General features: G+C 45.8%; 1 protein-coding gene across 2 annotated transcripts in view; it reads left to right on the top strand.

Moving 5' to 3' along the window:
• pde4dip (phosphodiesterase 4D interacting protein) overlaps nucleotides 1-25,312 on the top strand; it is a 163,901-nt gene that overhangs the window by 136,823 nt on the left and 1,766 nt on the right. The window contains exons 29-39 of one of the 2 annotated variants that reach the window (XM_064935988.1): nucleotides 4,902-5,033; nucleotides 13,800-14,087; nucleotides 14,860-14,991; nucleotides 15,201-15,320; nucleotides 16,603-16,792; nucleotides 16,881-17,125; nucleotides 17,371-17,648; nucleotides 20,375-20,506; nucleotides 20,799-20,934; nucleotides 23,790-23,836; nucleotides 24,238-24,322. In XM_064935988.1, coding sequence (XP_064792060.1) covers nucleotides 4,902-5,033; nucleotides 13,800-14,087; nucleotides 14,860-14,991; nucleotides 15,201-15,320; nucleotides 16,603-16,792; nucleotides 16,881-17,125; nucleotides 17,371-17,648; nucleotides 20,375-20,506; nucleotides 20,799-20,934; nucleotides 23,790-23,836; nucleotides 24,238-24,322 — 1,785 coding nt within the window. The remainder of the gene's footprint in view (nucleotides 1-4,901; nucleotides 5,034-13,799; nucleotides 14,088-14,859; nucleotides 14,992-15,200; nucleotides 15,321-16,602; nucleotides 16,793-16,880; nucleotides 17,126-17,370; nucleotides 17,649-20,374; nucleotides 20,507-20,798; nucleotides 20,935-23,789; nucleotides 23,837-24,237; nucleotides 24,323-25,312) is intronic. The other variant, XM_064935987.1, reaches the window with a different exon arrangement.

The raw sequence follows: 25,312 nt of genomic DNA, 5'->3' as shown, positions 1-25,312 counted from the left end.
ATGCAATGACCACCTCCCAGACACATCTAGCTCAGTGGACACTATGCAATGACCACCTCCCAGCCACATCTAGCTAAGTGGACACTATGCTATAACCACCCCCCAGACACATCTAGCTAAGTGGAACTATGCAATGACCACCTCCCAGCCACATCTAGCTCAGTGGACACTATGCAATGACCATCCCCCAGACACATCTAGCTCAGTGGACACTATGCAATGACCATCCCCCAGCCACATCTAGCTCAGTGGACACTATGCAATAACCATCCCCCAGACACATCTAGCTCAGTGGACACTATGCAATGACCATCCCCCAGCCACATCTAGCTAAGTGGAACTATGCAATGACCACCTCCCAGCCACATCTATCTCAGTGGACACTATGCAATGACCATCTCCCAGCCACATCTATCTCAGTGGACACTATGCAATGACCACCTCCCAGCCACATCTATCTCAGTGGACACTATGCAATGACCATCTCCCAGCCACATCTAGCTAAGTGGACACTATGCAATGACCACCTCCCAGCCACATCTATCTCAGTGGACACTATGCTATAACCATCCCCCAGCCACATCTAGCTAAGTGGACACTATGCAATGACCACCTCCCAGCCACATCTAGCTAAGTGGACACTATGCAATGACCATCCCCCAGCCACATCTAGCTAAGTGGACACTATGCAATGACCATCCCCCAGCCACATCTAGCTAAGTGGACACTATGTAATGACCATCCCCCAGCCACATCTAGCTCAGTGGACACTATGCAATGACCACCTCCCAGCCACATCTAGCTCAGTGGACACTATGCAATGACCACCTCCCAGCCACATCTAGCTAAGTGGACACTATGCAATGACCACCTCCCAGCCACATCTAGCTAAGTGGACACTATGCAATGACCACCTCCCAGCCACATCTAGCTCAGTGGACACTATGCAATGACCACCTCCCAGCCACATCTAGCTAAGTGGACACTATGCAATGACCACCTCCCAGCCACATCTATCTCAGTGGACACTATGCAATGACCACCTCCCAGCCACATCTAGCTCAGTGGACACTATGCTATAACCATCCCCCAGCCACATCTAGCTAAGTGGACACTATGCAATGACCACCTCCCAGCCACATCTCACTAAGTGGACACTATGCAATGACCACCTCCCAGCCACATCTATCTCAGTGGACACTATGCAATGACCACCTCCCAGCCACATCTAGCTCAGTGGACACTATGCAATAACCACCTCCCAGCCACATCTAGCTAAGTGGACACTATGCTATAACCACCTCCCAGCCACATCTCACTAAGTGGACACTATGCTATAACCACCCCCCAGACACATCTAGCTAAGTGGACACTATGCAATGACCACCTCCCAGCCACATCTAGCTAAGTGGACACTATGCTATAACCACCTCCCAGCCACATCTCACTAAGTGGACACTATGCAATGACCACCTCCCAGCCACATCTAGCTCAGTGGACACTATGCAATGACCATCCCCCAGCCACATCTAGCTAAGTGGAACTATGCAATGACCACCTCCCAGCCACATCTAGCTAAGTGGACACTATGCTATAACCACCTCCCAGCCACATCTAGCTCAGTGGACACTATGCAATGACCATCCCCCAGCCACATCTAGCTAAGTGGAACTATGCAATGACCACCTCCCAGCCACATCTAGCTAAGTGGAACTATGCAATGACCACCTCCCAGCCACATCTAGCTCAGTGGACACTATGCAATGACCACCTCCCAGCCACATCTATCTCAGTGGACACTATGCAATGACCATCTCCCAGCCACATCTAGCTAAGTGGACACTATGCAATGACCACCTCCCAGCCACATCTAGCTCAGTGGACACTATGCAATGACCACCTCCCAGCCACATCTATCTCAGTGGACACTATGCAATGACCACCTCCCAGCCACATCTAGCTCAGTGGACACTATGCAATGACCACCTCCCAGCCACATCTAGCTCAGTTGACACCATGCAATGACCACCTCCCAGCCACATCTATCTCAGTGGACACTATGCTATGACCACCTCCCAGCCACATCTAGCTCAGTGGACACTATGCAATGACCACCTCCCAGCCACATCTATCTCAGTGGACACTATGCAATGACCACCTCCCAGCCACATCTAGCTAAGTGGACACTATGCTATAACCATCCCCAGCCACATCTAGCTAAGTGGACACTATGCTATAACCATCCCCCAGCCACATCTAGCTAAGTGGACACTATGCAATGACCACCTCCCAGCCACATCTAGCTAAGTGGACACTATGCTATGACCACCTCCCAGCCACATCTAGCTCAGTGGACACTATGCAATGACCACCTCCCAGCCACATCTAGCTAAGTGGACACTATGCTATAACCATCCCCCAGCCACATCTAGCTAAGTGGACACTATGCTATAACCATCCCCCAGCCACATCTAGCTAAGTGGACACTATGCTATAACCATCCCCCAGCCACATCTAGCTAAGTGGACACTATGCTACGACCACCTCCCAGACACATCTAGCTCAGTGGACACTATGCTATGACCACCTCCCAGCCACATCTAGCTCAGTGGACACTATGCAATGACCACCTCCCAGCCACATCTAGCTAAGTGGACACTATGCTATAACCATCCCCCAGCCACATCTAGCTAAGTGGACACTATGCAATGACCACCTCCCAGATACATCTAGCTAAGTGGACACTATGCAATAACCACCTCCCAGACACATCTAGCTCAGTGGACACTATGCAATGACCACCTCCCAGCCACATCTAGCTAAGTGGACACTATGCTATGACCACCTCCCAGCCACATCTAACTCAGTGGACACTATGCTATAACCATCCCCCAGCCTCATCTAGCTAAGTGGACACTATGCTATAACCATCCCCCAGCCACATCTAGCTAAGTGGACACTATGCTATAACCATCCCCCAGCCACATCTAGCTAAGTGGACACTATGCAATGACCACCTCCCAGCCACATCTAGCTAAGTGGACACTATGCAATGACCACCTCCCAGCCACATCTAGCTAAGTGGACACTATGCTATAACCATCCCCCAGCCACATCTAGCTAAGTGGACACTATGCAATGACCACCTCCCAGCCACATCTAGCTAAGTGGACACTATGCAATGACCACCTCCCAGCCACATCTAGCTAAGTGGACACTATGCTATAACCATCCCCCAGCCACATCTAGCTAAGTGGACACTATGCTATAACCATCCCCCAGCCACATCTAGCTAAGTGGACACTATGCAATGACCACCTCCCAGCCACATCTAGCTAAGTGGACACTATGCTATAACCATCCCCCAGCCACATCTAGCTAAGTGGACACTATGCAATGACCACCTCCCAGCCACATCTAGCTAAGTGGACACTATGCAATGACCACCTCCCAGCCACATCTAACTCAGTGGACACTATGCAATGACCACCTCCCAGCCACATCTAGCTAAGTGGACACTATGCAATGACCACCTCCCAGCCACATCTAGCTCAGTGGACACTATGCAATGACCACCTCCCAGACACATCTAGCTAAGTGGACACTATGCTATAACCATCCCCCAGCCACATCTAGCTAAGTGGAAGGGCGCTATTGTCTTGACATGTACACATGTTCATGAAATAAAATATGATTGCCGTTATCACCGCCAGACACACCTGGCTAACTTCATGGGTTATGGAGTCATCTGGTGAAGTGGAGTCCTTTGTTTTTCGACATGTTGCTAGGTAGCTAGCTAAACAATGAACCCGACATAATCTCAACTCATACTACTACTAATACAAACTGATTGTCATAGCTGTAGTATGAATCTGCAGGTAGCTAAAGCTAACCAGCTAGGTTCAATGTTAGCTTGCTAGCTAACATTAGGCTATAACTAACAATCCTAACGGATTTCTGGTTCTAATAATTTTACAACACAGATCATACATGTAACGTTAGCTCGCGATGCAGCAAGCTAACATTCGCTAGCTAGCTAGCAGGGTAGCCTAGTGATTAGAGCGTTGGACTAGTAACCGGAAGGTTGCAAGTTCAAATCCCCGAGCTGACGAATCTGTCGTTCTGCCCCTGAACAGGCAGGTAACCCACTGTTCCTAGGCCGTCATTGAAAATAAGAATTTGTTCTTAACTGACTTGCCTAGTTAAATAAAGGTAAAATAAATAAAAACATTATGCTTTAACTTGCAATGAAAACTAATATCTGACAAAATTAGGAACTTATATAAACTTGTTTTTCAACCACTCTACAAATTTCTTGTTTACAAACTATAGTTTTGGCAAGTCGGTTAGGACATCTACTTTGTGTACGACACAAGTAATTTTTCCAACAATTGTTTACAGACAGATTATTTCACTTATAATTCACTGTATCACAATTCCAGTGGGTCAGAAGTTTACAAACACTAAGTTGACTGTGCCTTTAAACAGCTTGGAAAATTCCAGAAAATGATGTCATGGCTTTAAAAAATTCTGATAGGCTAATTGACATCATTTGAGTCAATTGGAGGTGTACCTGTTGATGTATTTCAAGGCCGACTTTCAAACTCAGTGCCTCTTTGCTTGACATCATGAGAAAAAGAAAATAAATCAGCCAAGTCCTCAGAAAAACAATTGTAGACCTCCACATGTCTGGTTCATCCTTGGGAGCAATTTCCAAACGCCTGAATGTACCACATTCATCTGTATACATGGCAGACCAATCCAAACTGTTCTCCTGGCATGTCGAGCCCTCCACACACACTCAGATACACAGATGACTGCACATCCATATTTGGAATGTATGATTAACAGTTCACACCTCATCTGTCATTTTTTCATTCCTCATCTCTCTTTTATTTCAGATTCTCACTGTAACAGTGTCCCCATGTCACGCCACCCCTCCATCCCTCCTTCCACCAGTTCATCTCATGGACACCAGTCCTCCATCAGCTGTCCCAGCCTGCAGCGATCAGCGGACACACAGACACAGACAGGTAGGTAGACATACAGGGAGAGTGAGGAGGAGTGGAAGTGACTGCCTTATTCAACACATTGTTGCTAAAGTCAGTTTCACTGTATCCACATACAGTACTTGTCATATCATGTCCAGACATTGAAGTGTTTTCTTCCCTCATACCATCATTCCCTCTTCTCACACCTCTTTCTGTACCCCTGTCCGCTCTTCTTCTCTCTGTCCTCTCTTCTTCTCTGTCCTCTCTTCTTCTCTCTGTCCTCTCTTCTTCTCTCTGTCCTCTCTTCTTCTCTCTGTCCTCTTCTTCTCTCTGTCCTCTGCTTCTCTCTGTCTTCTCTTCTTCTCTGTCCTCTCTTCTTCTCTCTGTCCTCTCTTCTTATCTCTGTCCTCTCTGCTTCTCTCTGTCCACTCTTCTTCTCTCTGTCCTCTCTGCTTCTCTTTGTCCACTCTTCTTCTCTCTGTCCTCTCTTCTTCTCTCTGTCCTCTCTTCTTCTCTCTGTCCTCTCTTCTTCTCTGTCCTCTCTTCTTCTCTCTGTCCTCTCTTCTTCTCTCTGTCCTCTCTTCTTCTCTCTGTCCTCTTCTTCTCTCTGTCCTCTGCTTCTCTCTGTCTTATCTTCTTCTCTGTCCTCTCTTCTTCTCTCTGTCCTCTCTTCTTATCTCTGTCCTCTCTGCTTCTCTCTGTCCACTCTTCTTCTCTCTGTCCTCTCTGCTTCTCTTTGTCCACTCTTCTTCTCTCTGTCCTCTCTTCTTCTCTTTGTCCTCTCTTCTTCTCTCTGTCCTCTCTTCTTCTCTCTGTCCTCTCTTCTTCTTCTCTGTCCTCTTCTTCTCTCTGTCCTCTCTTCTCTCTGTCCTCTCTTCTCTCTGTCCTCTCTTATTCTCTCTGTCCTCTCTTCTTCTCTCTGTCCTCTCTTCTTATCTCTGTCCTCTCCTTTCTCTCTGTCCTCATATGTATTTCTCCTCTGTACCTCCAGGCCTCTACAGTGGACCAGTGTCCAGTTCTCTCCCCACCCCTCCTCAACCCCAGCCCCAGTCCCAGTCTCAGCCCCAGTCCCAGTCTCAGTCCCAGTCCCAGTCCCAGTCCCATCCTCAGCCCCAGTCCCAGTCTCAGTCCCAGTCCCAGTCCCATCCTCAGTCCCAGTCTCAGTCCCAGTCCCAGTCCCATCCTCAGTCCCAGTCCCAGTCCCAGTCCCATCCTCAGCCCCAGTCCCAGTCTCAGCCCCAGTCCCAGTCTCAGTCCCAGTCCCATCCTCAGCCCCAGTCCCAGTCCCAGCCCCGCTACCACTCCGACCTCTCTTCTCAGAGAGCCCCCCTGTCCTTCAACCCCCAGACTGCAACCCTGCGACCCCGTTACCATGGAAGCAGGCCCGGGGCCTTCTCCCTGGCAGAGGTTCACCAGGAGCTGCAGATGTTACAGAGACAGCTGGGGGAAACTGAGCGTGCGTCACTCTGCACCTGTGTGTTTGTAGCATGGAGTGGCTAACTTTGTCTCTCTTTAAACACATAATGTAATTAGATGAGGTTATACACTCTAAAATGGACCCTGTTTTAGTAATAGTGTAATTTGGCATGGGGATACTAGAAGTAGTAATGGCAAGATGAACACCGGACTTAAGGTCCAGATACATGGATTGACTCACATACGTTTGCATTGATTACCTGTGTGTACACTAAGTTTCATATTCAAAGCTCTGTCTCCTGGCAGTAATGTCCTCTTTAAGACTAGCATGCTATCCCACCGGCCATCAGGGTCTTCCTCTGATCTCTGTCTCCTGGCAGTAATGTCCTCTTTAAGACTAGCATGCTATCCCACCGCCCATCAGGGTCTTCCTCTGATCTCTGTCTCCTGGCAGTAATGTCCTCTTTAAGACTAGCATGCTATCCCACCGCCCATCAGGGTCTTCCTCTGATCTCTGTCTCCTGGCAGTAATGTCCTCTTTAAGACTAGCATGCTATCCCACCGCCCATCAGGGTCTTCCTCTGATCTCTGTCTCCTGGCAGTAATGTCCTCTTTAAGACTAGCATGCTATCCCACCGCCCATCAGGGTCTTCCTCTGATCTCTGTCTCCTGGCAGTAATGTCCTCTTTAAGACTAGCATGCTATCCCACCGCCCATCAGGGTCTTCCTCTGATCTCTGTCTCCTGGCAGTAATGTCCTCTTTAAGACTAGCATGCTATCCCACCGCCCATCAGAGTCTTCCTCTGATCTCTGTCTCCTGGCAGTAATGTCCTCTTTAAGACTAGCATGCTATCCCACCGCCCATCAGGGTCTTCCTCTGATCTCTGTCTCCTGGCAGTAATGTCCTCTTTAAGACTAGCATGCTATCCCACCGCCCATCAGGGTCTTCCTCTGATCTCTGTCTCCTGGCAGTAATGTCCTCTTTAAGACTAGCATGCTATCCCACCGCCCATCAGGGTCTTCCTCTGATCTCTGTCTCCTGGCAGTAATGTCCTCTTTAAGACTAGCATGCTATCCCACCGCCCATCAGGGTCTTCCTCTGATCTCTGTCTCCTGGCAGTAATGTCCTCTTTAAGACTAGCATGCTATCCCACCGCCCATCAGGGTCTTCCTCTGATCTCTGTCTCCTGGCAGTAATGTCCTCTTTAAGGCTAGCATGCTATCCCACCGCCCATCAGGGTCTTCCTCTGATCTCTGTCTCCTGGCAGTAATGTCCTCTTTAAGACTAGCATGCTATCCCACCGCCCATCAGAGTCTTCCTCTGATCTCTGTCTCCTGGCAGTAATGTCCTCTTTAAGACTAGCATGCTATCCCACCGCCCATCAGAGTCTTCCTCTGATCTCTGTCTCCTGGCAGTAATGTCCTCTTTAAGACTAGCATGCTATCCCACCGGCCATCAGGGTCTTCCTCTGATCTCTGTCTCCTGGCAGTAATGTCCTCTTTAAGACTAGCATGCTATCCCACCGCCCATCAGGGTCTTCCTCTGATCTCTGTCTCCTGGCAGTAATGTCCTCTTTAAGACTAGCATGCTATCCCACCGCCCATCAGGGTCTTCCTCTGATCTCTGTCTCCTGGCAGTAATGTCCTCTTTAAGACTAGCATGCTATCCCACCGGCCATCAGGGTCTTCCTCTGATCTCTGTCTCCTGGCAGTAATGTCCTCTTTAAGACTAGCATGCTATCCCACCGCCCATCAGGGTCTTCCTCTGATCTCTGTCTCCTGGCAGTAATGTCCTCTTTAAGACTAGCATGCTATCCCACCGCCCATCAGGGTCTTCCTCTGATCTCTGTCTCCTGGCAGTAATGTCCTCTTTAAGACTAGCATGCTATCCCACCGCCCATCAGAGTCTTCCTCTGATCTCTGTCTCCTGGCAGTAATGTCCTCTTTAAGACTAGCATGCTATCCCACCGCCCATCAGGGTCTTCCTCTGATCTCTGTCTCCTGGCAGTAATGTCCTCTTTAAGACTAGCATGCTATCCCACCGCCCATCAGGGTCTTCCTCTGATCTCTGTCTCCTGGCAGTAATGTCCTCTTTAAGACTAGCATGCTATCCCACCGCCCATCAGGGTCTTCCTCTGATCTCTGTCTCCTGGCAGTAATGTCCTCTTTAAGACTAGCATGCTATCCCACCGCCCATCAGGGTCTTCCTCTGATCTCTGTCTCCTGGCAGTAATGTCCTCTTTAAGACTAGCATGCTATCCCACCGCCCATCAGGGTCTTCCTCTGATCTCTGTCTCCTGGCAGTAATGTCCTCTTTAAGACTAGCATGCTATCCCACCGCCCATCAGGGTCTTCCTCTGATCTCTGTCTCCTGGCAGTAATGTCCTCTTTAAGACTAGCATGCTATCCCACCGGCCATCAGGGTCTTCCTCTGATCTCTGTCTCCTGGCAGTAATGTCAGGGGGACTGCACGTGTAATGTCCCGTTGAGATCTAGACTAGCGTGACTAAATGTGTGAGTGTGCGTGCTAACTTGTGCGTGCTAACCGACCACTCATCAGGCTCTTCATCTGAATGGGGTAGGATGTGTGACAGTGTTCTCTCTAGGCTCTCGAGATAGAGAGAGAGACATGAGATGAGGGACGAGCAAGAGAGATGGAGGAGAGAGAGAGAAGAGAGAGAGAGAGAGAGAGAGATGGAGGAGAGGGTGCCAAGTGTAATTGAGCAGGAGTTGATTTGCTGTAGTCTATCTCATGGCTTTGGGATAACTGATTCTATGCTCTCCTAATTATCACACATCTTGCTGCTGTGATGACACACTGATATTTCAACCAATAGATATGGGAGTTTATCAAAATTTGGGTTGTTTCCAGAATCTTTGTGTATCTGTGTAATCTGAGGGTAATACAGTGCCTTGCGAAAGTATTCGGCCCCCTTGAACTTTGCGACCTTTTGACACATTTCAGGCTTCAAACATAAAGATATAAAACTGTATTTTTTGTGAAGAATCAACAACAAGTGGGACACAATCATGAAGTGGAACGACATTTATTGGATATTTCAAACTTTTTTAACAAATCAAAAACTGAAAAATTGAAGAGGTGTGATCAGACTGACTCAGGATGGGAGAGTCGTCACAGAGAGAGAGAACTTTTCCTGCTGTGCTCTCTCTCTTTGATGCTGTAAAAGTTCTGCTGGAACAGCATGAGTGTGCCCTGCACCATTACTGTTAAAGACGTGTACACGTTGACAGAGGTTGTTTCAATTTCCTCAATGTCTAGTATTCTGAGTTTCCACCCTGGGCCAATACCTTCTCTCTTGACATAGGGGTAGTGTGCTCTTATAGCACTGTGCCATGCCAGGGGATGGTCTGGTTAATATAGCACCATGCCAGGGGATGGTCTGGTTAATATAGCACCATGCCAGGGGGATGGTCTGGTTAATATAGCACCATGCCAGGGGGATGGTCTGGTTAATATAGCACCATGCCAGGGGATGGTCTGGTTAATATAGCACCATGCCAGGGGATGGTCTGGTTAATATAGCACCATGCCAGGGGATGGTCTGGTTAATATAGCACCATGCCAGGGGATGGTCTGGTTAATATAGCACCATGCCAGGGGATGGTCTGGTTAATATAGCACCATGCCAGGGGATGGTCTGGTTAATATAGCACCATGCCAGGGGATGGTCTGGTTAATATAGCACCATGCCAGGGGATGGTCTGGTTAATATAGCACCATGCCAGGGGATGGTCTGGTTAATATAGCACCATGCCAGGGGATGGTCTGGTTAATATAGCACCATGCCAGGGGATGGTCTGTGTGGGAAATGAAGTTGCTTACGTTTCTCTTTGTAGCAGTCAGCAAATACTGTCTATTGATTGTCCTTCAGCAGCTTTTTTTTGTACTTTTTCCGTACAGTGATATTTTGGGGGAACGTGCAGTCCATGTCTGTCTATGTCCATGGGGTACCATGCAGTCCATGTCTGTCTATGTCTATGGGGTACCATGCAGTCCATGTCTGTCTATGTCTATGGGGTACCATGCAGTCCATGTCTGTCTATGTCCATGGGGTACCATGCAGTCCATGTCTGTCTATGTCCATGGGGTACCGTGCAGTCCATGTCTGTCTATGTCTATGGGGTACCATGCAGTCCATGTCTGTCTATGTCCATGGGGTACCGTGCAGTCCATGTCTGTCTATGTCTATGGGGTACCATGCAGTCCATGTCTGTCTATGTCTATGGGGTACCATGCAGTCCATGTCTGTCTATGTCCATGGGGTACCATGCAGTCCATGTCTGTCTATGTCCATGGGGTACCATGCAGTCCATGTTTGTCTATGTCCATGGGGTACCATGCAGTCCATGTCTGTCTATGTCCATGGGGTACCATGCAGTCCATGTCTGTCTATGTCCATGGGGTACCATGCAGTCCATGTCTGTCTATGTCTATGGGGTACCATGCAGTCCATGTCTGTCTATGTCCATGGGGTACCATGCAGTCCATGTCTGTCTATGTCCATGGGGTACCATGCAGTCCATGTCTGTCTATGTCTATGGGGTACCATGCAGTCCATGTCTGTCTATGTCTATGGGGTACCATGCAGTCCATGTCTGTCTATGTCCATGGGGTACCATGCAGTCCATGTCTGTCTATGTCCATGGGGTACCATGCAGTCCATGTCTGTCTATGTCCATGGGGTACCATGCAGTCCATGTCTGTCTATGTCTATGGGGTACCATGCAGTCCATGTCTGTCTATGTCTATGGGGTACCATGCAGTCCATGTCTGTCTATGTCCATGGGGTACCGTGCAGTCCATGTCTGTCTATGTCCATGGGGTACCATGCAGTCCATGTCTGTCTATGTCCATGGGGTACCATGCAGTCCATGTCTGTCTATGTCCATGGGGTACCATGCAGTCCATGTCTGTCTATGTCCATGGGGTACCATGCAGTCCATGTCTGTCTATGTCCATGGGGTACCGTGCAGTCCATGTTTGTCTATGTCCATGGGGTACCGTGCAGTCCATGTTTGTCTATGTCCATGGGGTACCATGCAGTCCATGTCTGTCTATGTCCATGGGGTACCGTGCAGTCCATGTCTGTCTATGTCCATGGGGTACCATGCAGTCCATGTCTGTCTATGTCCATGGGGTACCATGCAGTCCATGTTTGTCTATGTCTATGGGGTACCATGCAGTCCATGTGTGTCTATGTCCATGGGGTACGATGCAGTCCATGTTTGTCTATGTCCATGGGGTACCATGCAGTCCATGTCTGTCTATGTCCATGGGGTACCGTGCAGTCCATGTCTGTCTATGTCCATGGGGTACCGTGCAGTCCATGTCTGTCTATGTCCATGGGGTACGATGCAGTCCATGTTTGTCTATGTCCATGGGGTACCGTGCAGTCCATGTCTGTCTATGTCCATGGGGGACCATGCAGTCCATGTCTGTCTATGTCCATGGGGTACTGTATTGTAATGACCTCTGCACAGGGATTAGCCAGGGGGGCGTCAAAGGCCACTTCAACTCTCCTGCCATTGTTGGGTTCAAGAGTTTTCACACTTTAGTGCTAATTGAAGTTGCACCCAGGTCAGTTCTGTCCTAGCAGCTTGGTAGATTCGTAGCCTTCTTTATTAAGCTTTATACAACAAAATGACCTAGAGATTGTTGTCTTTTACTTTTTGGCTTCAGAAGTAACTTCAGACTGAACATTACTCACTCAGTTTTGTGTTGGATGGTATTTCCAGGTTTCCTCTGTGTTTCTTCTGCAGGTTTTGGTTTGTTAGAAGTTTTTTCTTGATAGTCCTTAGTAGTAATAGTCCATTCAGATAATGTTGTGCAAAGTCAAGGTTTTAGTTATCGAATTTTGATTTGGATTGAAGGTTTTGATGTTGTGGTTAGTATCCTGTAAGTCCTTGTCAAGTTGATCTACATTTATCCAACTCTAATTCTATATTTTTGTAGAAGAACTCAGAAAAACTCAGGAGCCCATGAGCTCACTACCTCTCACTGTCTAACTCTCCTTGTCCATTCATCCTAACATCCCAACTATTCTCTTTATCCTCTCTGGCCTTGTGCCTGCTCTCCAGTGAGAGGGACATTTCACCCTGCCTCAAATCCTAATGTCACACACACACTGGAGACTGTATTAGTGTTCTGACTCTGCTGTGTTAGTGTTCTGACTCTCTGCTGTGTTAGTGTTCTGACTCTCTGCTGTGTTAGTGTTCTGACTCTGTTGAGGCTGTGTTAGTGTTCTGACTCTCTGCTGTGTTAGTGTTCTGACTCTCTGCTGTGTTAGTGTTTTGACTCTCTGCTGTGTTAGTGTTCTGACTCTCTGCTGTGTTAGTGTTCTGACTCTCTGCTGTGTTAGTGTTCTGACTCTGTTGAGGCTGTGTTAGTGTTCTGACTCTCTGCTGTGTTAGTGTTCTGACTCTCTGCTGTGTTAGTGTTCTGACTCTCTGCTGTGTTAGTGTTCTGACTCTGCTGTGTTAGTGTTCTGACTCTCTGCTGTGTTAGTGTTCTGACTCTGTTGAGGCTGTGTTAGTGTTCTGACTCTCTGCTGTGTTAGTGTTCTGACTCTCTGCTGTGTTAGTGTTTTGACTCTCTGCTGTGTTAGTGTTTTGACTCTGTTGAGGCTGTGTTAGTTTTCTGACTCTCTGCTGTGTTAGTGTTTTGACTGTGTTGAGGCTGTGTTAGTGTTCTGACTCTCTGCTGTGTTAGTGTTCTGACTCTCTGCTGTGTTAGTGTTCTGACTCTCTGCTGTGTTAGTGTTTTGACTCTGTTGAGGCTGTGTTAGTGTTCTGACTCTCTGCTGTGTTAGTGTTCTGACTCTCTGCTGTGTTAGTGTTCTGACTCTCTGCTGTGTTAGTGTTCTGACTCTCTGCTGTGTTAGTGTTTTGACTCTCTGCTGTGTTAGTGTTTTGACTCTCTGCTGTGTTAGTGTTTTGACTCTGTTGAGGCTGTGTTAGTTTTCTGACTCTCTGCTGTGTTAGTGTTTTGACTCTGTTGAGGCTGTGTTAGTGTTCTGACTCTCTGCTGTGTTAGTGTTCTGACTCTCTGCTGTGTTAGTGTTTTGACTCTGTTGAGGCTGTGTTAGTTTTCTGACTCTCTGCTGTGTTAGTGTTCTGACTCTCTGCTGTGTTAGTGTTCTGACTCTGTTGAGGCTGTGTTAGTGTTCTGACTCTCTGCTGTGTTAGTGTTTTGACTCTGTTGAGGCTGTGTTAGTGTTCTGACTAGGCCTTACAGTGTACTGTTGTATTCGGCACATTGTATTTAATTCGACTTATCTATCTCACAACAAGCTGCCCGACACACTAACATCCATCCTCCATCTCTCTCCCATCTGTTTATTCATGCTTGGGTGTTTCTTTTTCTTACTGCAGGGTTTTCCGTTCCTTCAGTCAAGCCGTTTGGTGGCTTCCCCATGTCAGCCCACCCTCACCCCCAGCCTGACCCCTCCAGTTACATGCCCCAGCCTCTGTCCTACCACACCTTCCACCCCGCTGGTCTGAATGCTAGCCTCAATGCAAGCCCTGCCATGAAGGCAGGCGCCAGCCTCCTGGAGAACAGTGCAATGTGGGACATGGCCTACGGTGCTCGGTCAATGAGAGTTGGCACTGCTGATTTGTCATCGGGGTCGTCAGGTTACCAGTCTGGCACCAGCCATACAGGTGTGTGTATCTATGAGTTTTAATGAGATTGTGTGTGTGTATGTATGTGTGTTGTATGTGTGTGTGTCTTACCTGTAATGACTTTACAGGACAACATGTGGGAGTGGATCATATCACACATATCCCAGGTGATAGTCTAAAGAGCCAATGGCTGATCTTGGAGATTGATATGTCATACCATGACATTTTTGTTATTTCCCTATTACTAACTATTAGAGACTATACGGACCCAAACAGCCCTGTTGTGTGTTTACATACAAGTAACTGACAAAATGAAGGAAACACTTTGGTCAGTGAGGGATACAAAGTACGTTGAAAGCAGGTGCTTCCACACAGGTGTGGATAATTAAGCAATTAACATCCCATCATGCTTAGGGTCATTTATACAAATGCCCAGTTGTCCATTATATTGGGTACCATGGCTAGAAGAAGAGATCTTAGTGACTTTGAAGGAGGAGAGTCTCAAATTAGCATAGGGGGTTTAGTGTGTGTGTCAGTCACCAGATCTCAACCCAATTGAACACTTATGGGAGATTCTGGAGTAGCACCTGAGACAATGTTTTCCACCACCATCAACAAAACACGCAATGTTATAATTTCTGGTGGAAGAATGGTGTCGCGGTCCTCCAACAGAGTTCCGATTGGTCCAATGGGTACTGAAGATGTTTCTGGAGGCTCCTGGCCCAACGCCCTGTGTTATATATATATACACTATACAAATGTTTTTTTATGTTGTGAAATGTCAACGGTATTTTGATGTGTTCCTGTGCAGGTTCTGACCTGATTAAAGAACACCTGAGTGAGATCAGAAGTCTACGTCAACGTCTGGACGATTCCATCCAGACCAATGACCTCCTCCGACAGCAGCTGGAGGAGAGACTGGTCAACCAAGCCAGAGATAAATGTATTGACTAGACCACCACCACACCTGCTGTCTCAAACCATGAACATATATTCTACACACCCAACTTGGCTTCCTGTACTAAGTCAATGTTGACAGTCACTGTGTCAAAAAGGCATTAGTGAAATGTACTGGCCCTCCTCTTCTTCCTCATCCGTCTCTTCCTCCTCCTCTTCCTCCTTCTCTTCCTTTTCTCTTGTCCTCTTCCTCAGGTGCTCCCACCAACATCTACATCCAGGGCTTGGACTCTGTCAGTCAGTTGTCCAGTGAGATCCGAGTTCTGAAAGCGGAGAACCTCAGCCTTCAGGACCGACTCCAACAGGCCAGCAGAGGTAACCAACCGCCTGGCTCCGAGTACTCTCCAAACTCTCTAATATACTACCCAACATACTATCAATTCTGCTCTATAGCCCATTCTGTAGAGCGTTGTTCTTGCAATCCCAAGATAATGACCACTCGTATGTAAAATCTAAGTCACTTTGGATAAATGTGTTTGCTAAATGACATACTGTATATTACATTGAGAAGAGAATGCTGATTGGCTGACAGCCGTGGGTGGTATATCAGACCATATACCACGGATATGTCAAAACATGTATTTTTACTGCTCTAATTACGTTGGTAACCAGTTTATAACAGCAATAAGGCTCCTCAGGGGTTTGTGGTATATGGCCAATATACCACGGCTAAGGGCTGTGTCCAGGCACTCCGCGTTGCGTCGTGCATATGAACAACCGTTAGCTGTGTTATATTGGCCGTATACCACACCTCCTCGGGCCTTATTGCTTAATTATACAATGGGTGGGTCTAATCTTGGGTGTGGATTGGTTAAAACCGCATTCCAACTGGTGGCTATACCACAGGCTAAATCTATGACGTTAAAATGCCTACAGTATTTACTCTGTTCCATCTGACTGCCCAAGCCACTGTCTTATCAGCCCAATCCACTGTCTCATCAGCCCAATCCACTGTCTCATCAGCCCAATCCACTGTCTCATCAGCCCAATCCACTGTCTCATCAGCCCAATCCACTGTCTCATCAGCCAAATCCACTGTCTCATCAGCCCAATCCACTGTCTCATCAGCCCAATCCACTGTCTCATCAGCCCAATCCACTGTCTCATCAGCCCAATCCACTGTCTCATCAGCCCAATCCACTGTCTCATCAGCCCAATCCACTGTCTCATCAGCCCAATCCACTGTCTCATCAACCCAATCCATTGTCTCATCAGCCCAATCCACTGTCTCATCAGCCCAATCCACTGTCTCATCAGCCCAATCCATTGTCTCATCAGCCCAATCCACTGTCTCATCAGCCCGGCAATTTATGGACTTGATCTCCACTATAAAAAGCATCTAGACATCATCTCACATTTCTTTTAATGTTTCAATATTCAAATTCGATCTTCAGCTGTTGCATAGTAATGAACATGTCGGGTTGAGACAGACAGGCAGGCAGCTTTTCTCAGCCAGTCGAAATCATGAATTTGCATAATTTTTATGGATATACAAAGAAATCTAAATATAAAACAGGTTAAATGAAGTGCACCTAGTTTGCCGTCTTTCCAGCTTCATTTCTGTCTTTATTTGAGTTCCTCTGTACTCTTCCCCCAGACGGGAGTAAGGAGGCGGAGCAGCTGCGCGAGGCGGTGCTGTTGGGGCGTGCCCATGTGAAGGAGGCGGAGTTAGAGACTGAGCGGTGGGCGGAACAGGGCAGGAGGCTGCACACGCAGACACAGGCTCAGACCCTGGAGATCACTCAGCTGAAACAGGACAGGCAGAACAACCAGGAGACCATCAACAGGTAGGAGGAGTGTTTGTGTGTCTGTGTGCATCTCGGTTGTGTGATTATTGTTTTCTTACATGTGTGTAACTGTGTTGTGTGTGTCTAGGTTGCAGCACGATGTGAATGTCCTGCAGCAGCAGTTGTGTGAGAGCCGTGGCCTGGCCCACTCTCTACAGTATGACCTCCAGATATGCCACAGAGTGTGTGGCGTCCCCAAGAACATGAACACAAGTGAGGGGTCACACTCAGAGGAGTCTGCACCCTTTGACCCCAGGGACCTGCATGTTCAGCTAGGGCAGCAGTTGACTTCTGGGACACGCCTTCCCGGAGCCAGGATACAGCTCTTCCATGGTGAGAGAGCGCCACCAAGGAAAGCATTCTGGGATAGGGTTAACATGTTATCACTGATTCTACCACATTTACACAGAACTTTGTAAGGATGTGTCTGAAATTGCACCCTATTTCCTATATAGTGCACTACTTTTGCCCAGAGCCAAGGACAAACGTTGTGCACTTAATGGTCAATAGGAAGCAATGCCATTTGAGATTTACCCGTAACTAACACTCATTCCCCAATCTTCCTTTCCCGCACACAGACCCTGCTCTCTCTACCCCTGTCCGAGACACTGGACTCTTCAGCCCTGCTTCCCCTCTCTCCCTCACACTGGAACCCCGGGAGGTTGACTTTTCTCTTGAGGGCCAGGCTCCAGACGGCTCCTTGGCGAACCGTAATGGCCACCATGTTGTGGGCCACGTGGACGACTTCAGCGCCCTGCAGCAGCAGATCCTGGAGGGGCGGGTCCTCATTGGCAAGATGGAGGCTGCCCTCCGGGCCACCGCCAACCACACCCTGCTGGAGCTCAGCCCGGACAAGGTGAGAGGTCAGGGGTCAGGGGTTTTGAAATCTGTCCTTGGGGACCCCCAGCTGTTCCATGTACACTACCGTTCAAAAGTTTGGGGTCACTTAGAAATGTCCTTGTTTTTGAAAGAAAAACACATTTTTAGTCCATTAAAATGACATCAAATTGATCAGAAATACAGTGTAAACATTGTTAATGTTGTAAATGACTATTGTAGCTGGAAACATCTACAATAGTCAATGTCAACAGTGAAGAGGTGACTCCAGGATGCTGGCCTTCTAAGCAGAGTTCCTCTGTCCAGTGTCTGTGTTCTTTTGCCCATCTTAATCTTTTTCTTTGCAACTCTGCCTAGAAGGCCAGCATCCCGGAGTCGCCTCTTCACTGTTGACGTTGAGACTGGTGTTTTGTGGGTACTGTTTAATGAAGCTGCCAGTTGAGGACTTGTGAGGTGTCTGTTTCTCAAACTAAACACTCTAATGTACTTGTCCTCTTGCTCAGTTGTGCACCGGGGCCTCCCACTCCTCTTTCTATTCTGGTTAGAGTCAATTTGCGCTGTTCTGTGAAGGGAGTAGTACACAGCTTTGTGCGAGATTTACAGTTTCTTGGCAATTTCTCGCATGGAATAGCCTTCATTTCTCAGAACAAGAATAGCGCAACAGTTTTCAGCTGTGCTAACATAATTGCAAAAGGGTTTTCTAATGATCAATTAGCCTTTTAAAATCATAAACTTGGATTAGCTAACACAACGTGCCATTGGAACACAGGAGTGATGGTTGCTGATAATGGGCCTCTGTACACCTATGAAGATATTCCATTAAAAAAATCTGTTGTTTCCAGCTACAATAGTCATTTACAACATTAACAATGTCTACACTGTATTTCTGATCAATTTGATATTTTAACTTCTTGCGTCGAGCAATGCCGGATCCGGGATTCTATTTATAGCCTCAAGCTCATTAGCATAACGCAACGTTAACTATTCATGAAAATCGCAAATGAAATGAAATAAATATATTTGCTCTCAAGCTTAGACTTTTGTTAACAACACTGTCATCTCAGATTTTCAAAATATGCTTTTCAACCATAGCTAAACAAGCATTTGTGTAAGAGTGTTGATAGCTAGCATAGCTATAAGCCTAGAATTCAGCCAGCAACATTTTCACAAAAACAAGAAAATCATTCAAATAAAATCATTTACCTTCAGATGTTTTCAATGAGGAGACTCTCAGTTAGATAGCAAATGTTCAGTTTTTCAAAAAAATATTATTTGTGTAGGACAAATCGCTCCGTTTTGTTCACGTTTGGCTATGAAAAAAACCTGTATCCAGTTATAGCCTCAAGCTCATTAGCATAACGTAACGTTAACTATTTATGAAAATCGCAAATGAAATGAAATGAATGTGCTAGCTCTCAAGCTTAGCCTTTTCTTAACAACACTGTCATCTCAGATTTTCAAAATAGGCTTTTGAACCATAGCAAAACAAGCATTTGTGATAGCTAGCGTAGCATTTAGCGTAGCATTTAGCGGGCAACATTTGCACAAAAACCAGAAAAGGATTCAAATAAAATCATTTACCTTTGAAGAACTTCGGATGTTTTCAATGGGGAGACTCTCAGTTACATAGCAAATGTTCAGTTTTTCCTGAAAGATTCTTTGTGTAGGAGAAATCGCTCCGTGTTGTACATCACGTTTGGGTACCAAAAAAAAACGAAAATTCAGTCATCAAAACGGCGAACTGTTTTCCAAATTAACTCCATAATATCGACTGAAACACGGCAAACGCTGTTTAGAATCAATCCTCAATGTGTTTTTCACATATCTCTTCATTGATATATGTTCGTGGTAGTCTCCTTTCTCCGGTGAATCGCTTGGAAAAAGACGTGCAGTTGAAGATGACGCACCAATTTCGACGGAGGACACCGGGCGGACACCTGGCAAATGTAGTCTCTTATGGTCAATCTTCCAATGATATGCCTACAAATACGTCACAATGCTGCAGACACCTTGGGGAAACGATAGATCGGGCAGGCTCATTCCTTGCGCATTTACAGCCATATAAGGAGACAATGAAAAACAGAGCCTCAAAAATTTTACTAATTTCCGGGTTGAAGTTTCATCTTGGTTTTGCCTGAAGCATCAGTTCTGGGGCACTCACAGACAATATCTTTGCAGTTCTGGAAACGTCAGAGTGTTTTCTTTCCAAAGCTATCAATTATATGCATAGTCAAGCATCTTTTTGTGACAAAATATTGCGCTTAAAACGGGCACGTCTTTTTATCCAAAAATGAAATAGCGCCCCCATAGATGTAACAGGTTAAGGGCCAAAACATTTTGCTTTTATTTCAAAAACAAGGACATTTCAAAGTGACCCCAAACCTTTGAACGGTATTGTACATTAACTCTTCTACAGCCAGCACACCTGATTCAACTTGTCAACTAATCATCAAGCCCTTGACTTGGTGAATCAGGTGAGTGAGTTCAGGGATACAACAACATTGTGAAACTGAGGAAAGGGTTAAAAACCATTAGGTTAGAGGATTCACAGACACCTTACAGAGGAGTTAATGCCGCTCGAAAGGAACTTTTAGGTCCTTGGTTTAAATTGATTAAACTCCTGTTTCATCTTAGTAGTGTTGTCTACAGTATAGCTAGTTGAGCTGGTTTCATCTTAGTAGTGTTGTCTACAGTAACCTGTAGCTAGTTGATCTGTGCATCTCTCTCTCTCTCTGTGTGTGCCAGCCTGTGGACCCTGGCTGTGTGAGGAGTCTGCTGACCCTGAGGAAGATCCTCGAGGATGCCAGCTCCCTGCTCAGAATGTTCTGGAGGGCAGCACTGCCCAATAGTGAGGGGTCCACTCAGAGCACCAAGATGGTCAGAATCTTATTCTCTTTGTTTGTAAGAGTTAAATGAAGGGTATTTCATTATGCTGTTAGCGTGTCATGTGTGTCACCGATCATGTTTGAGAGTGTGTCTGTATGCTTAGTGGGGATTTCTGTTCATGGGTTTGTCACTAGGTGGACTCCCTGTAACCTCACTGCTCTTTACAGGTGTGTAGATTTCTGAAGTGACAGTGTGTTTTATTTGTGTGTGTGTGTGTGTGTGTGTGTGTGTGTGTGTGTGTGTGTGTGTGTGTGTGTGTGTGTGTGTGTGTGTGTGTGTCCAGGAGCTGTCTCTAAAGGAGGTCCACACCATGCGTCAGCGGATCTCAGAGCAGGAGGAGGCTCTAAAGGACGCCATGGAGAGACTGAAAAGCTCCAACCGCACCAAAGACAGTATGGAACACTTCATCGTCAGTCAATGTGAGTGACTCCTACCTCTCTCCTCCTCTTGTTCCTATATCTCTCCTCTTTTACCTCTTTTGTGTTCTTCTTTCTCTCCCCCGTCCTATCTTCTCCTTATATCATATTTCTCTCTGTTTCTCTGTTTCCCTCTGTTTCTCTCTGTCTTGTCTCTCTGTTTCTCTGTTTCTCTCTGTTTCTCTCTGTCTCTTTGTTTCTCTCTCTCTCTGTCTGTTTCTCTCTTTCTCTGTCTGTCTCTGTCTGTTTCTCTCTGTCTATGTTTCTCTGTTTCTGTCTCTGTCTGTCTGTCTGTCTGTGTCTCTCTCTCTCTCTGTCTATGTTTCTCTCTCTCTCTGTCTGTCTCTCTATGTTTCTCTCTGTCTACGTATGTCTCTCTCTGTCTGTGTTTATTTGTTAATCTCTGTCTGTTTCTCTCTGTCTGTGTTTATTTGTTTCTCTCTGTCTGTTTCTCTGTGTCTATGTTTCTCTCTGTCTGTTTGTTTGTTTCTCTCTGTTTCTCTGTCTGTTCTCTGTGTCTATTTTTCTGTCTGTTTATTTGTTTCTCTCTCTGTCTCTCTGTTTCTCTGTCAGTTTCTCTCTGTCCATGTTTCTCTGTCTGTTTCTCTCTGTTTCCTTCTGTCTGTTTCCCTCTGTCTCTGTCTGTTTCTTTCTGTCTGTTTATTTGTCTCTCTCTGTCTGTTTCTCTGTCTGTGTTTATTTGTTTCTCTCTGTCTGTTTCTCTCTGTTTGTTTCTCTCTGTCTGTTTCTCTCTGTCTGTTTCTCTGTTTCTTTCTGTTTCTCTCTCTGTTTGTTTCTCTCTGTCTGTGTTTATTTGTTTCTCTCTGTCTGTGTTTATTTGTTTCTCTCTGTCTGTTTCTCTCTGTCTGTGTTTATTTGTTTCTCTCTGTCTGTGTTTATTTGTTTCTCTCTGTCTGTTTCTCTCTGTCTGTGTTTATTTGTTTCTCTCTGTCTGTCTGTTTCTCTCTGTCTGTCTGTTTCTCTCTGTCTGTTTCTCTCTGTCTGTTTCTCTTTGTTTGTTTCTCTCTGTCTGTTTCTCTCCGTCTATGTTTCTCTCTATGTTTCTCTGTCTGTTTTTGTCTGTCTGTTTCTCTGTCTGTTTCTCTGTCTGTTTCCCTGTCTGTTTTTGTCTGTCTGTTTCCCTGTCTGTTTTTGTCTGTCTGTTTATGTCTGTATGTTTCCCTCTGTCTGTTTCCCCCTGTCTGTTTCTATGTTTCTCTCTGTCTATGTCTCTCTCTGTTTCTCTCTGTCTGTTTCTCTCTGTCTGTTTTTCTGTCTGTTTCTCTCTTTGTTTCTCTCTTTGTTTCTCTGTCTCTTTGTTTCTCTCTGTCTGTTTCTCTGTTTCCCTCTGTCTGTCTCTCTCTGTCTATGTCTCTATATGTTTCTCTCTGTCTGTTTCTCTCTGTCTGTGTCTGTCTCTGTCTGTTTCTCTGTCTGTTTCTCTGTGTCTATTTTTCTCTCTGTCTGTGTTTATTTGTCTCTCTCTGTTTCTCTCTCTGTTTCTCTCTGTCTGTCTGTTTCTCTGTCTGTTTCTCTGTCTATTTTTCTCTCTGTCTGTGTTTATTTGTTTCTCTCTGTCTGTTTCTCTAGTCTGTTTCTCTGTGTCTATTTTTCTCTCTGTCTGTGTTTATTTGTTTCTCTCTGTCTGTCTCTCTGTTTCTCTCTGTATGTCTGTTTCTCTGTCTGTTTCTCTGTCTGTTTCTCTCTGTTTCTCTGTCTGTTTCTCTGTCTGTTTCTCTCTCTGTTTCTCTCTCTGTTTCTCTCTGTTTCTCTCTCTGTTTCTCTCTGTTTCTCTGTTTCTCTCTGTTTCTCTGTTTCCCTCTGTCTGTTTCTCTCTGTTTCTCTCCGTCTATGTTTCTCTCTCTATTTCTCTGTCTGTTTCTGTCTGTTTTTGTCTCTCTGTTTCCCCCTGTCTGTTTCCCCCTGTCTGTTTCCCCCTGTCTGTTTCCCTCTGTCTGTTTCCCTCTGTCTGTTTTTGTCTGTCTGTTTCACACTGTCTGTCTGTTTTCTCTCTGTTTCTCTGTCTATTTCTCTCTGTTTCTGTCTGTTTTTGTCTCTCTGTTTCCCTATGTCTGTTTCCCTCTGTCTGTTTCCCTCTGTCTGTCTGTTTCTCTCTGTCTGTGTTTATTAATTTATCTGTCTGTTTCTCTGTCTCTTTTTCTCTCTGTCTGTGTTTATTTGTTTCTTTCTGTCTGTCTCTCTCTGTTTCTCTGTTTCTCTCTCTCTGTCTGTTTCTCTCTGTCTGTTTCTCTCTGTCTGTTTCTCTCTGTCTATGTTTCTCTCTCTGTTTCTCTGTCTGATTCGGTCTGTTTCCCTCTGTCTGTTTCCCTCTGTCTGTTTCCCTCTGTCTGTTTCTCTGTTTCTCTCTGTCTATGTCTCTATATGTTCCTCTCTGTATGTTTCTCTCTGTCTGTTTCTCTCGGTCTGTTTCTCTGTCTATGTTTCTGTCTGTTTCTCTCTGTCTATCTCTGTCTATGTTTCTCTCTGTCTATGTTTCTCTCTGTATGTTTCTCTTTGTCTATGTCTCTATATGTTTCTCTGTCTGTTTCTCTCTGTCTATGTCTCTATATGTTTCTCTCTGTCTGTTTATCTCTGTCTGTTTCTCTGTTTCTCTGTTTCTCTCTGTCTATGTCTCTCTATCTCTCTGTGTGTGTGTGTGTGTGTGTGTGTGTGTGTGTGTGTGTGTGTGTGTGTGTGTGTGTGTGTGTGTGTGTGTGTGTGTGTGTGTCCGTCCCTCAGCACCGATTGTGTGAGGGCCTTGGGAATTAATTACTTTTGTGTTTGTGTGTTGTGTGTGTTGAAGTGATGGGTGATAGTCACAGATTAATCACAACAGTTTTGTTTCTGATTGTTTACAGTGTCAAGAACAAAGGATGTCTTGAAGAAGGCACGGACAAATTTAGAGGTGAGCTCACTCTTTTTGCAGGATCTGACTTATTGATTTCTTCTCACACACTATAGAACTCACCACCCTCTAGAACCCATCACCCTCTAGAACCCATCACCCTCTAGAACCCACCACCCTCTAGAACTCTCCACCCTCTAGAACTCTCCACCCTCTAGAACTCTCCACCCTCTAGAACTCTCCACCCTCTAGAACTCTCCACCCTCTAGAACTCTCCACCCTCTAGAATGCTCACCCTCTTAATGCTCTTAATCTACTTAAGAAAAACCCCTGTTAGGTATTCCGTCTCCTTTACCCCTTCCTCTCTCACCCGTCCTCCTCTCTCACATGCACTCTCTATATTTGTCTCTCTATCTACCTCTATTTCGCTCCATCTCTTGCTCTTCCTTGAGTTATTCCAGGAGAACGAGCAGAGAATGTCCTCCCTTGGCCTCACTTCTTTCCCCTCCTCCTCTTCCTCTTCCTCCCATCCCTGGGTTGGTAAAGGTATGACTCCCTGGCATGCTGTGCCTGTCAGTGTGCCTGTATCAGCATCCAGTAATCCACCCTGCCTATCTTTAAAGGCCCAAATGCAGCTGTTTTTATCTCAACATCAAATTGTTTCTGAGTAACAATGATGTACCTTACTATAATTGTTTTCCATTTAAATGGTCAACAACAAAAAATCTTTCTCAATCATTAATTTTGCTAACCTGTCTGGGAGTGGTCTGAATAAGAGGCCTAAATTGGAGGGGTCTATTGGGAGGGATATGTAACCTGAAAATGACCTGTTATTGGCAGCGAGGTTTGGAACTGTCTTTGTTATTTGTATATAAACTTATACAGCCTGGTGATGTCACCAGGCGAGCCAAAACTCCACTCATTTAAAAACTGCAGATTCGAAGGTCCTGTGTGAAATAACACGCATTACATTTTTGCACACTTTTACAGTGTTCACTTCATCAGCTGTTGTACAATTTAGAAAACACAGGAAAACTGAATTTTGACGGCACTGGGCCTTAAACCAGCTTCCTTCATAGAGTAGGAGGCCTACTAGCATTAAACAGCAGTGCATGATCCCCTCTTTGACACAATCACTTGGTTCAACATTTTTATTTTGTAATACCATTGTACATATAACATTTTCTATCACCTACTTATTGGGATCATACTTGTTGTAGGCCTGCCATCAGCAGATTTTAGTGACCCTACTTGTGTGTGTGTTAAATTGACTCTGTTTAGGTTAGAGTGGAAATAAATAAGCATGTGAAGACAATTTGAGGTAATCATTGATGGAGTATTTTCATTGTCTTATGTCAGAACGCAATGAATCCACATGACATAAGTCATGACATTACATAGTAACATGAAATATATACTATATATACAGCACCAATCAAATGTTTGGACACACTTACTCATTCAAGGGTTTTTCTTTATTTTTACTATTTTCTACATTTCAGAATAGTCGTGAAGACATCAAAACTATGAAATAAC

Source organism: Oncorhynchus masou, chromosome 24 (assembly GCF_036934945.1).
Source record: "Oncorhynchus masou masou isolate Uvic2021 chromosome 24, UVic_Omas_1.1, whole genome shotgun sequence".
In the NCBI taxonomy this organism is placed as follows: Eukaryota; Metazoa; Chordata; class Actinopteri; order Salmoniformes; family Salmonidae; genus Oncorhynchus; species Oncorhynchus masou.
The sequence above is the reverse complement of the archived record's forward strand: the minus strand, read 5'-3'. Positions and strand labels throughout refer to the sequence as shown.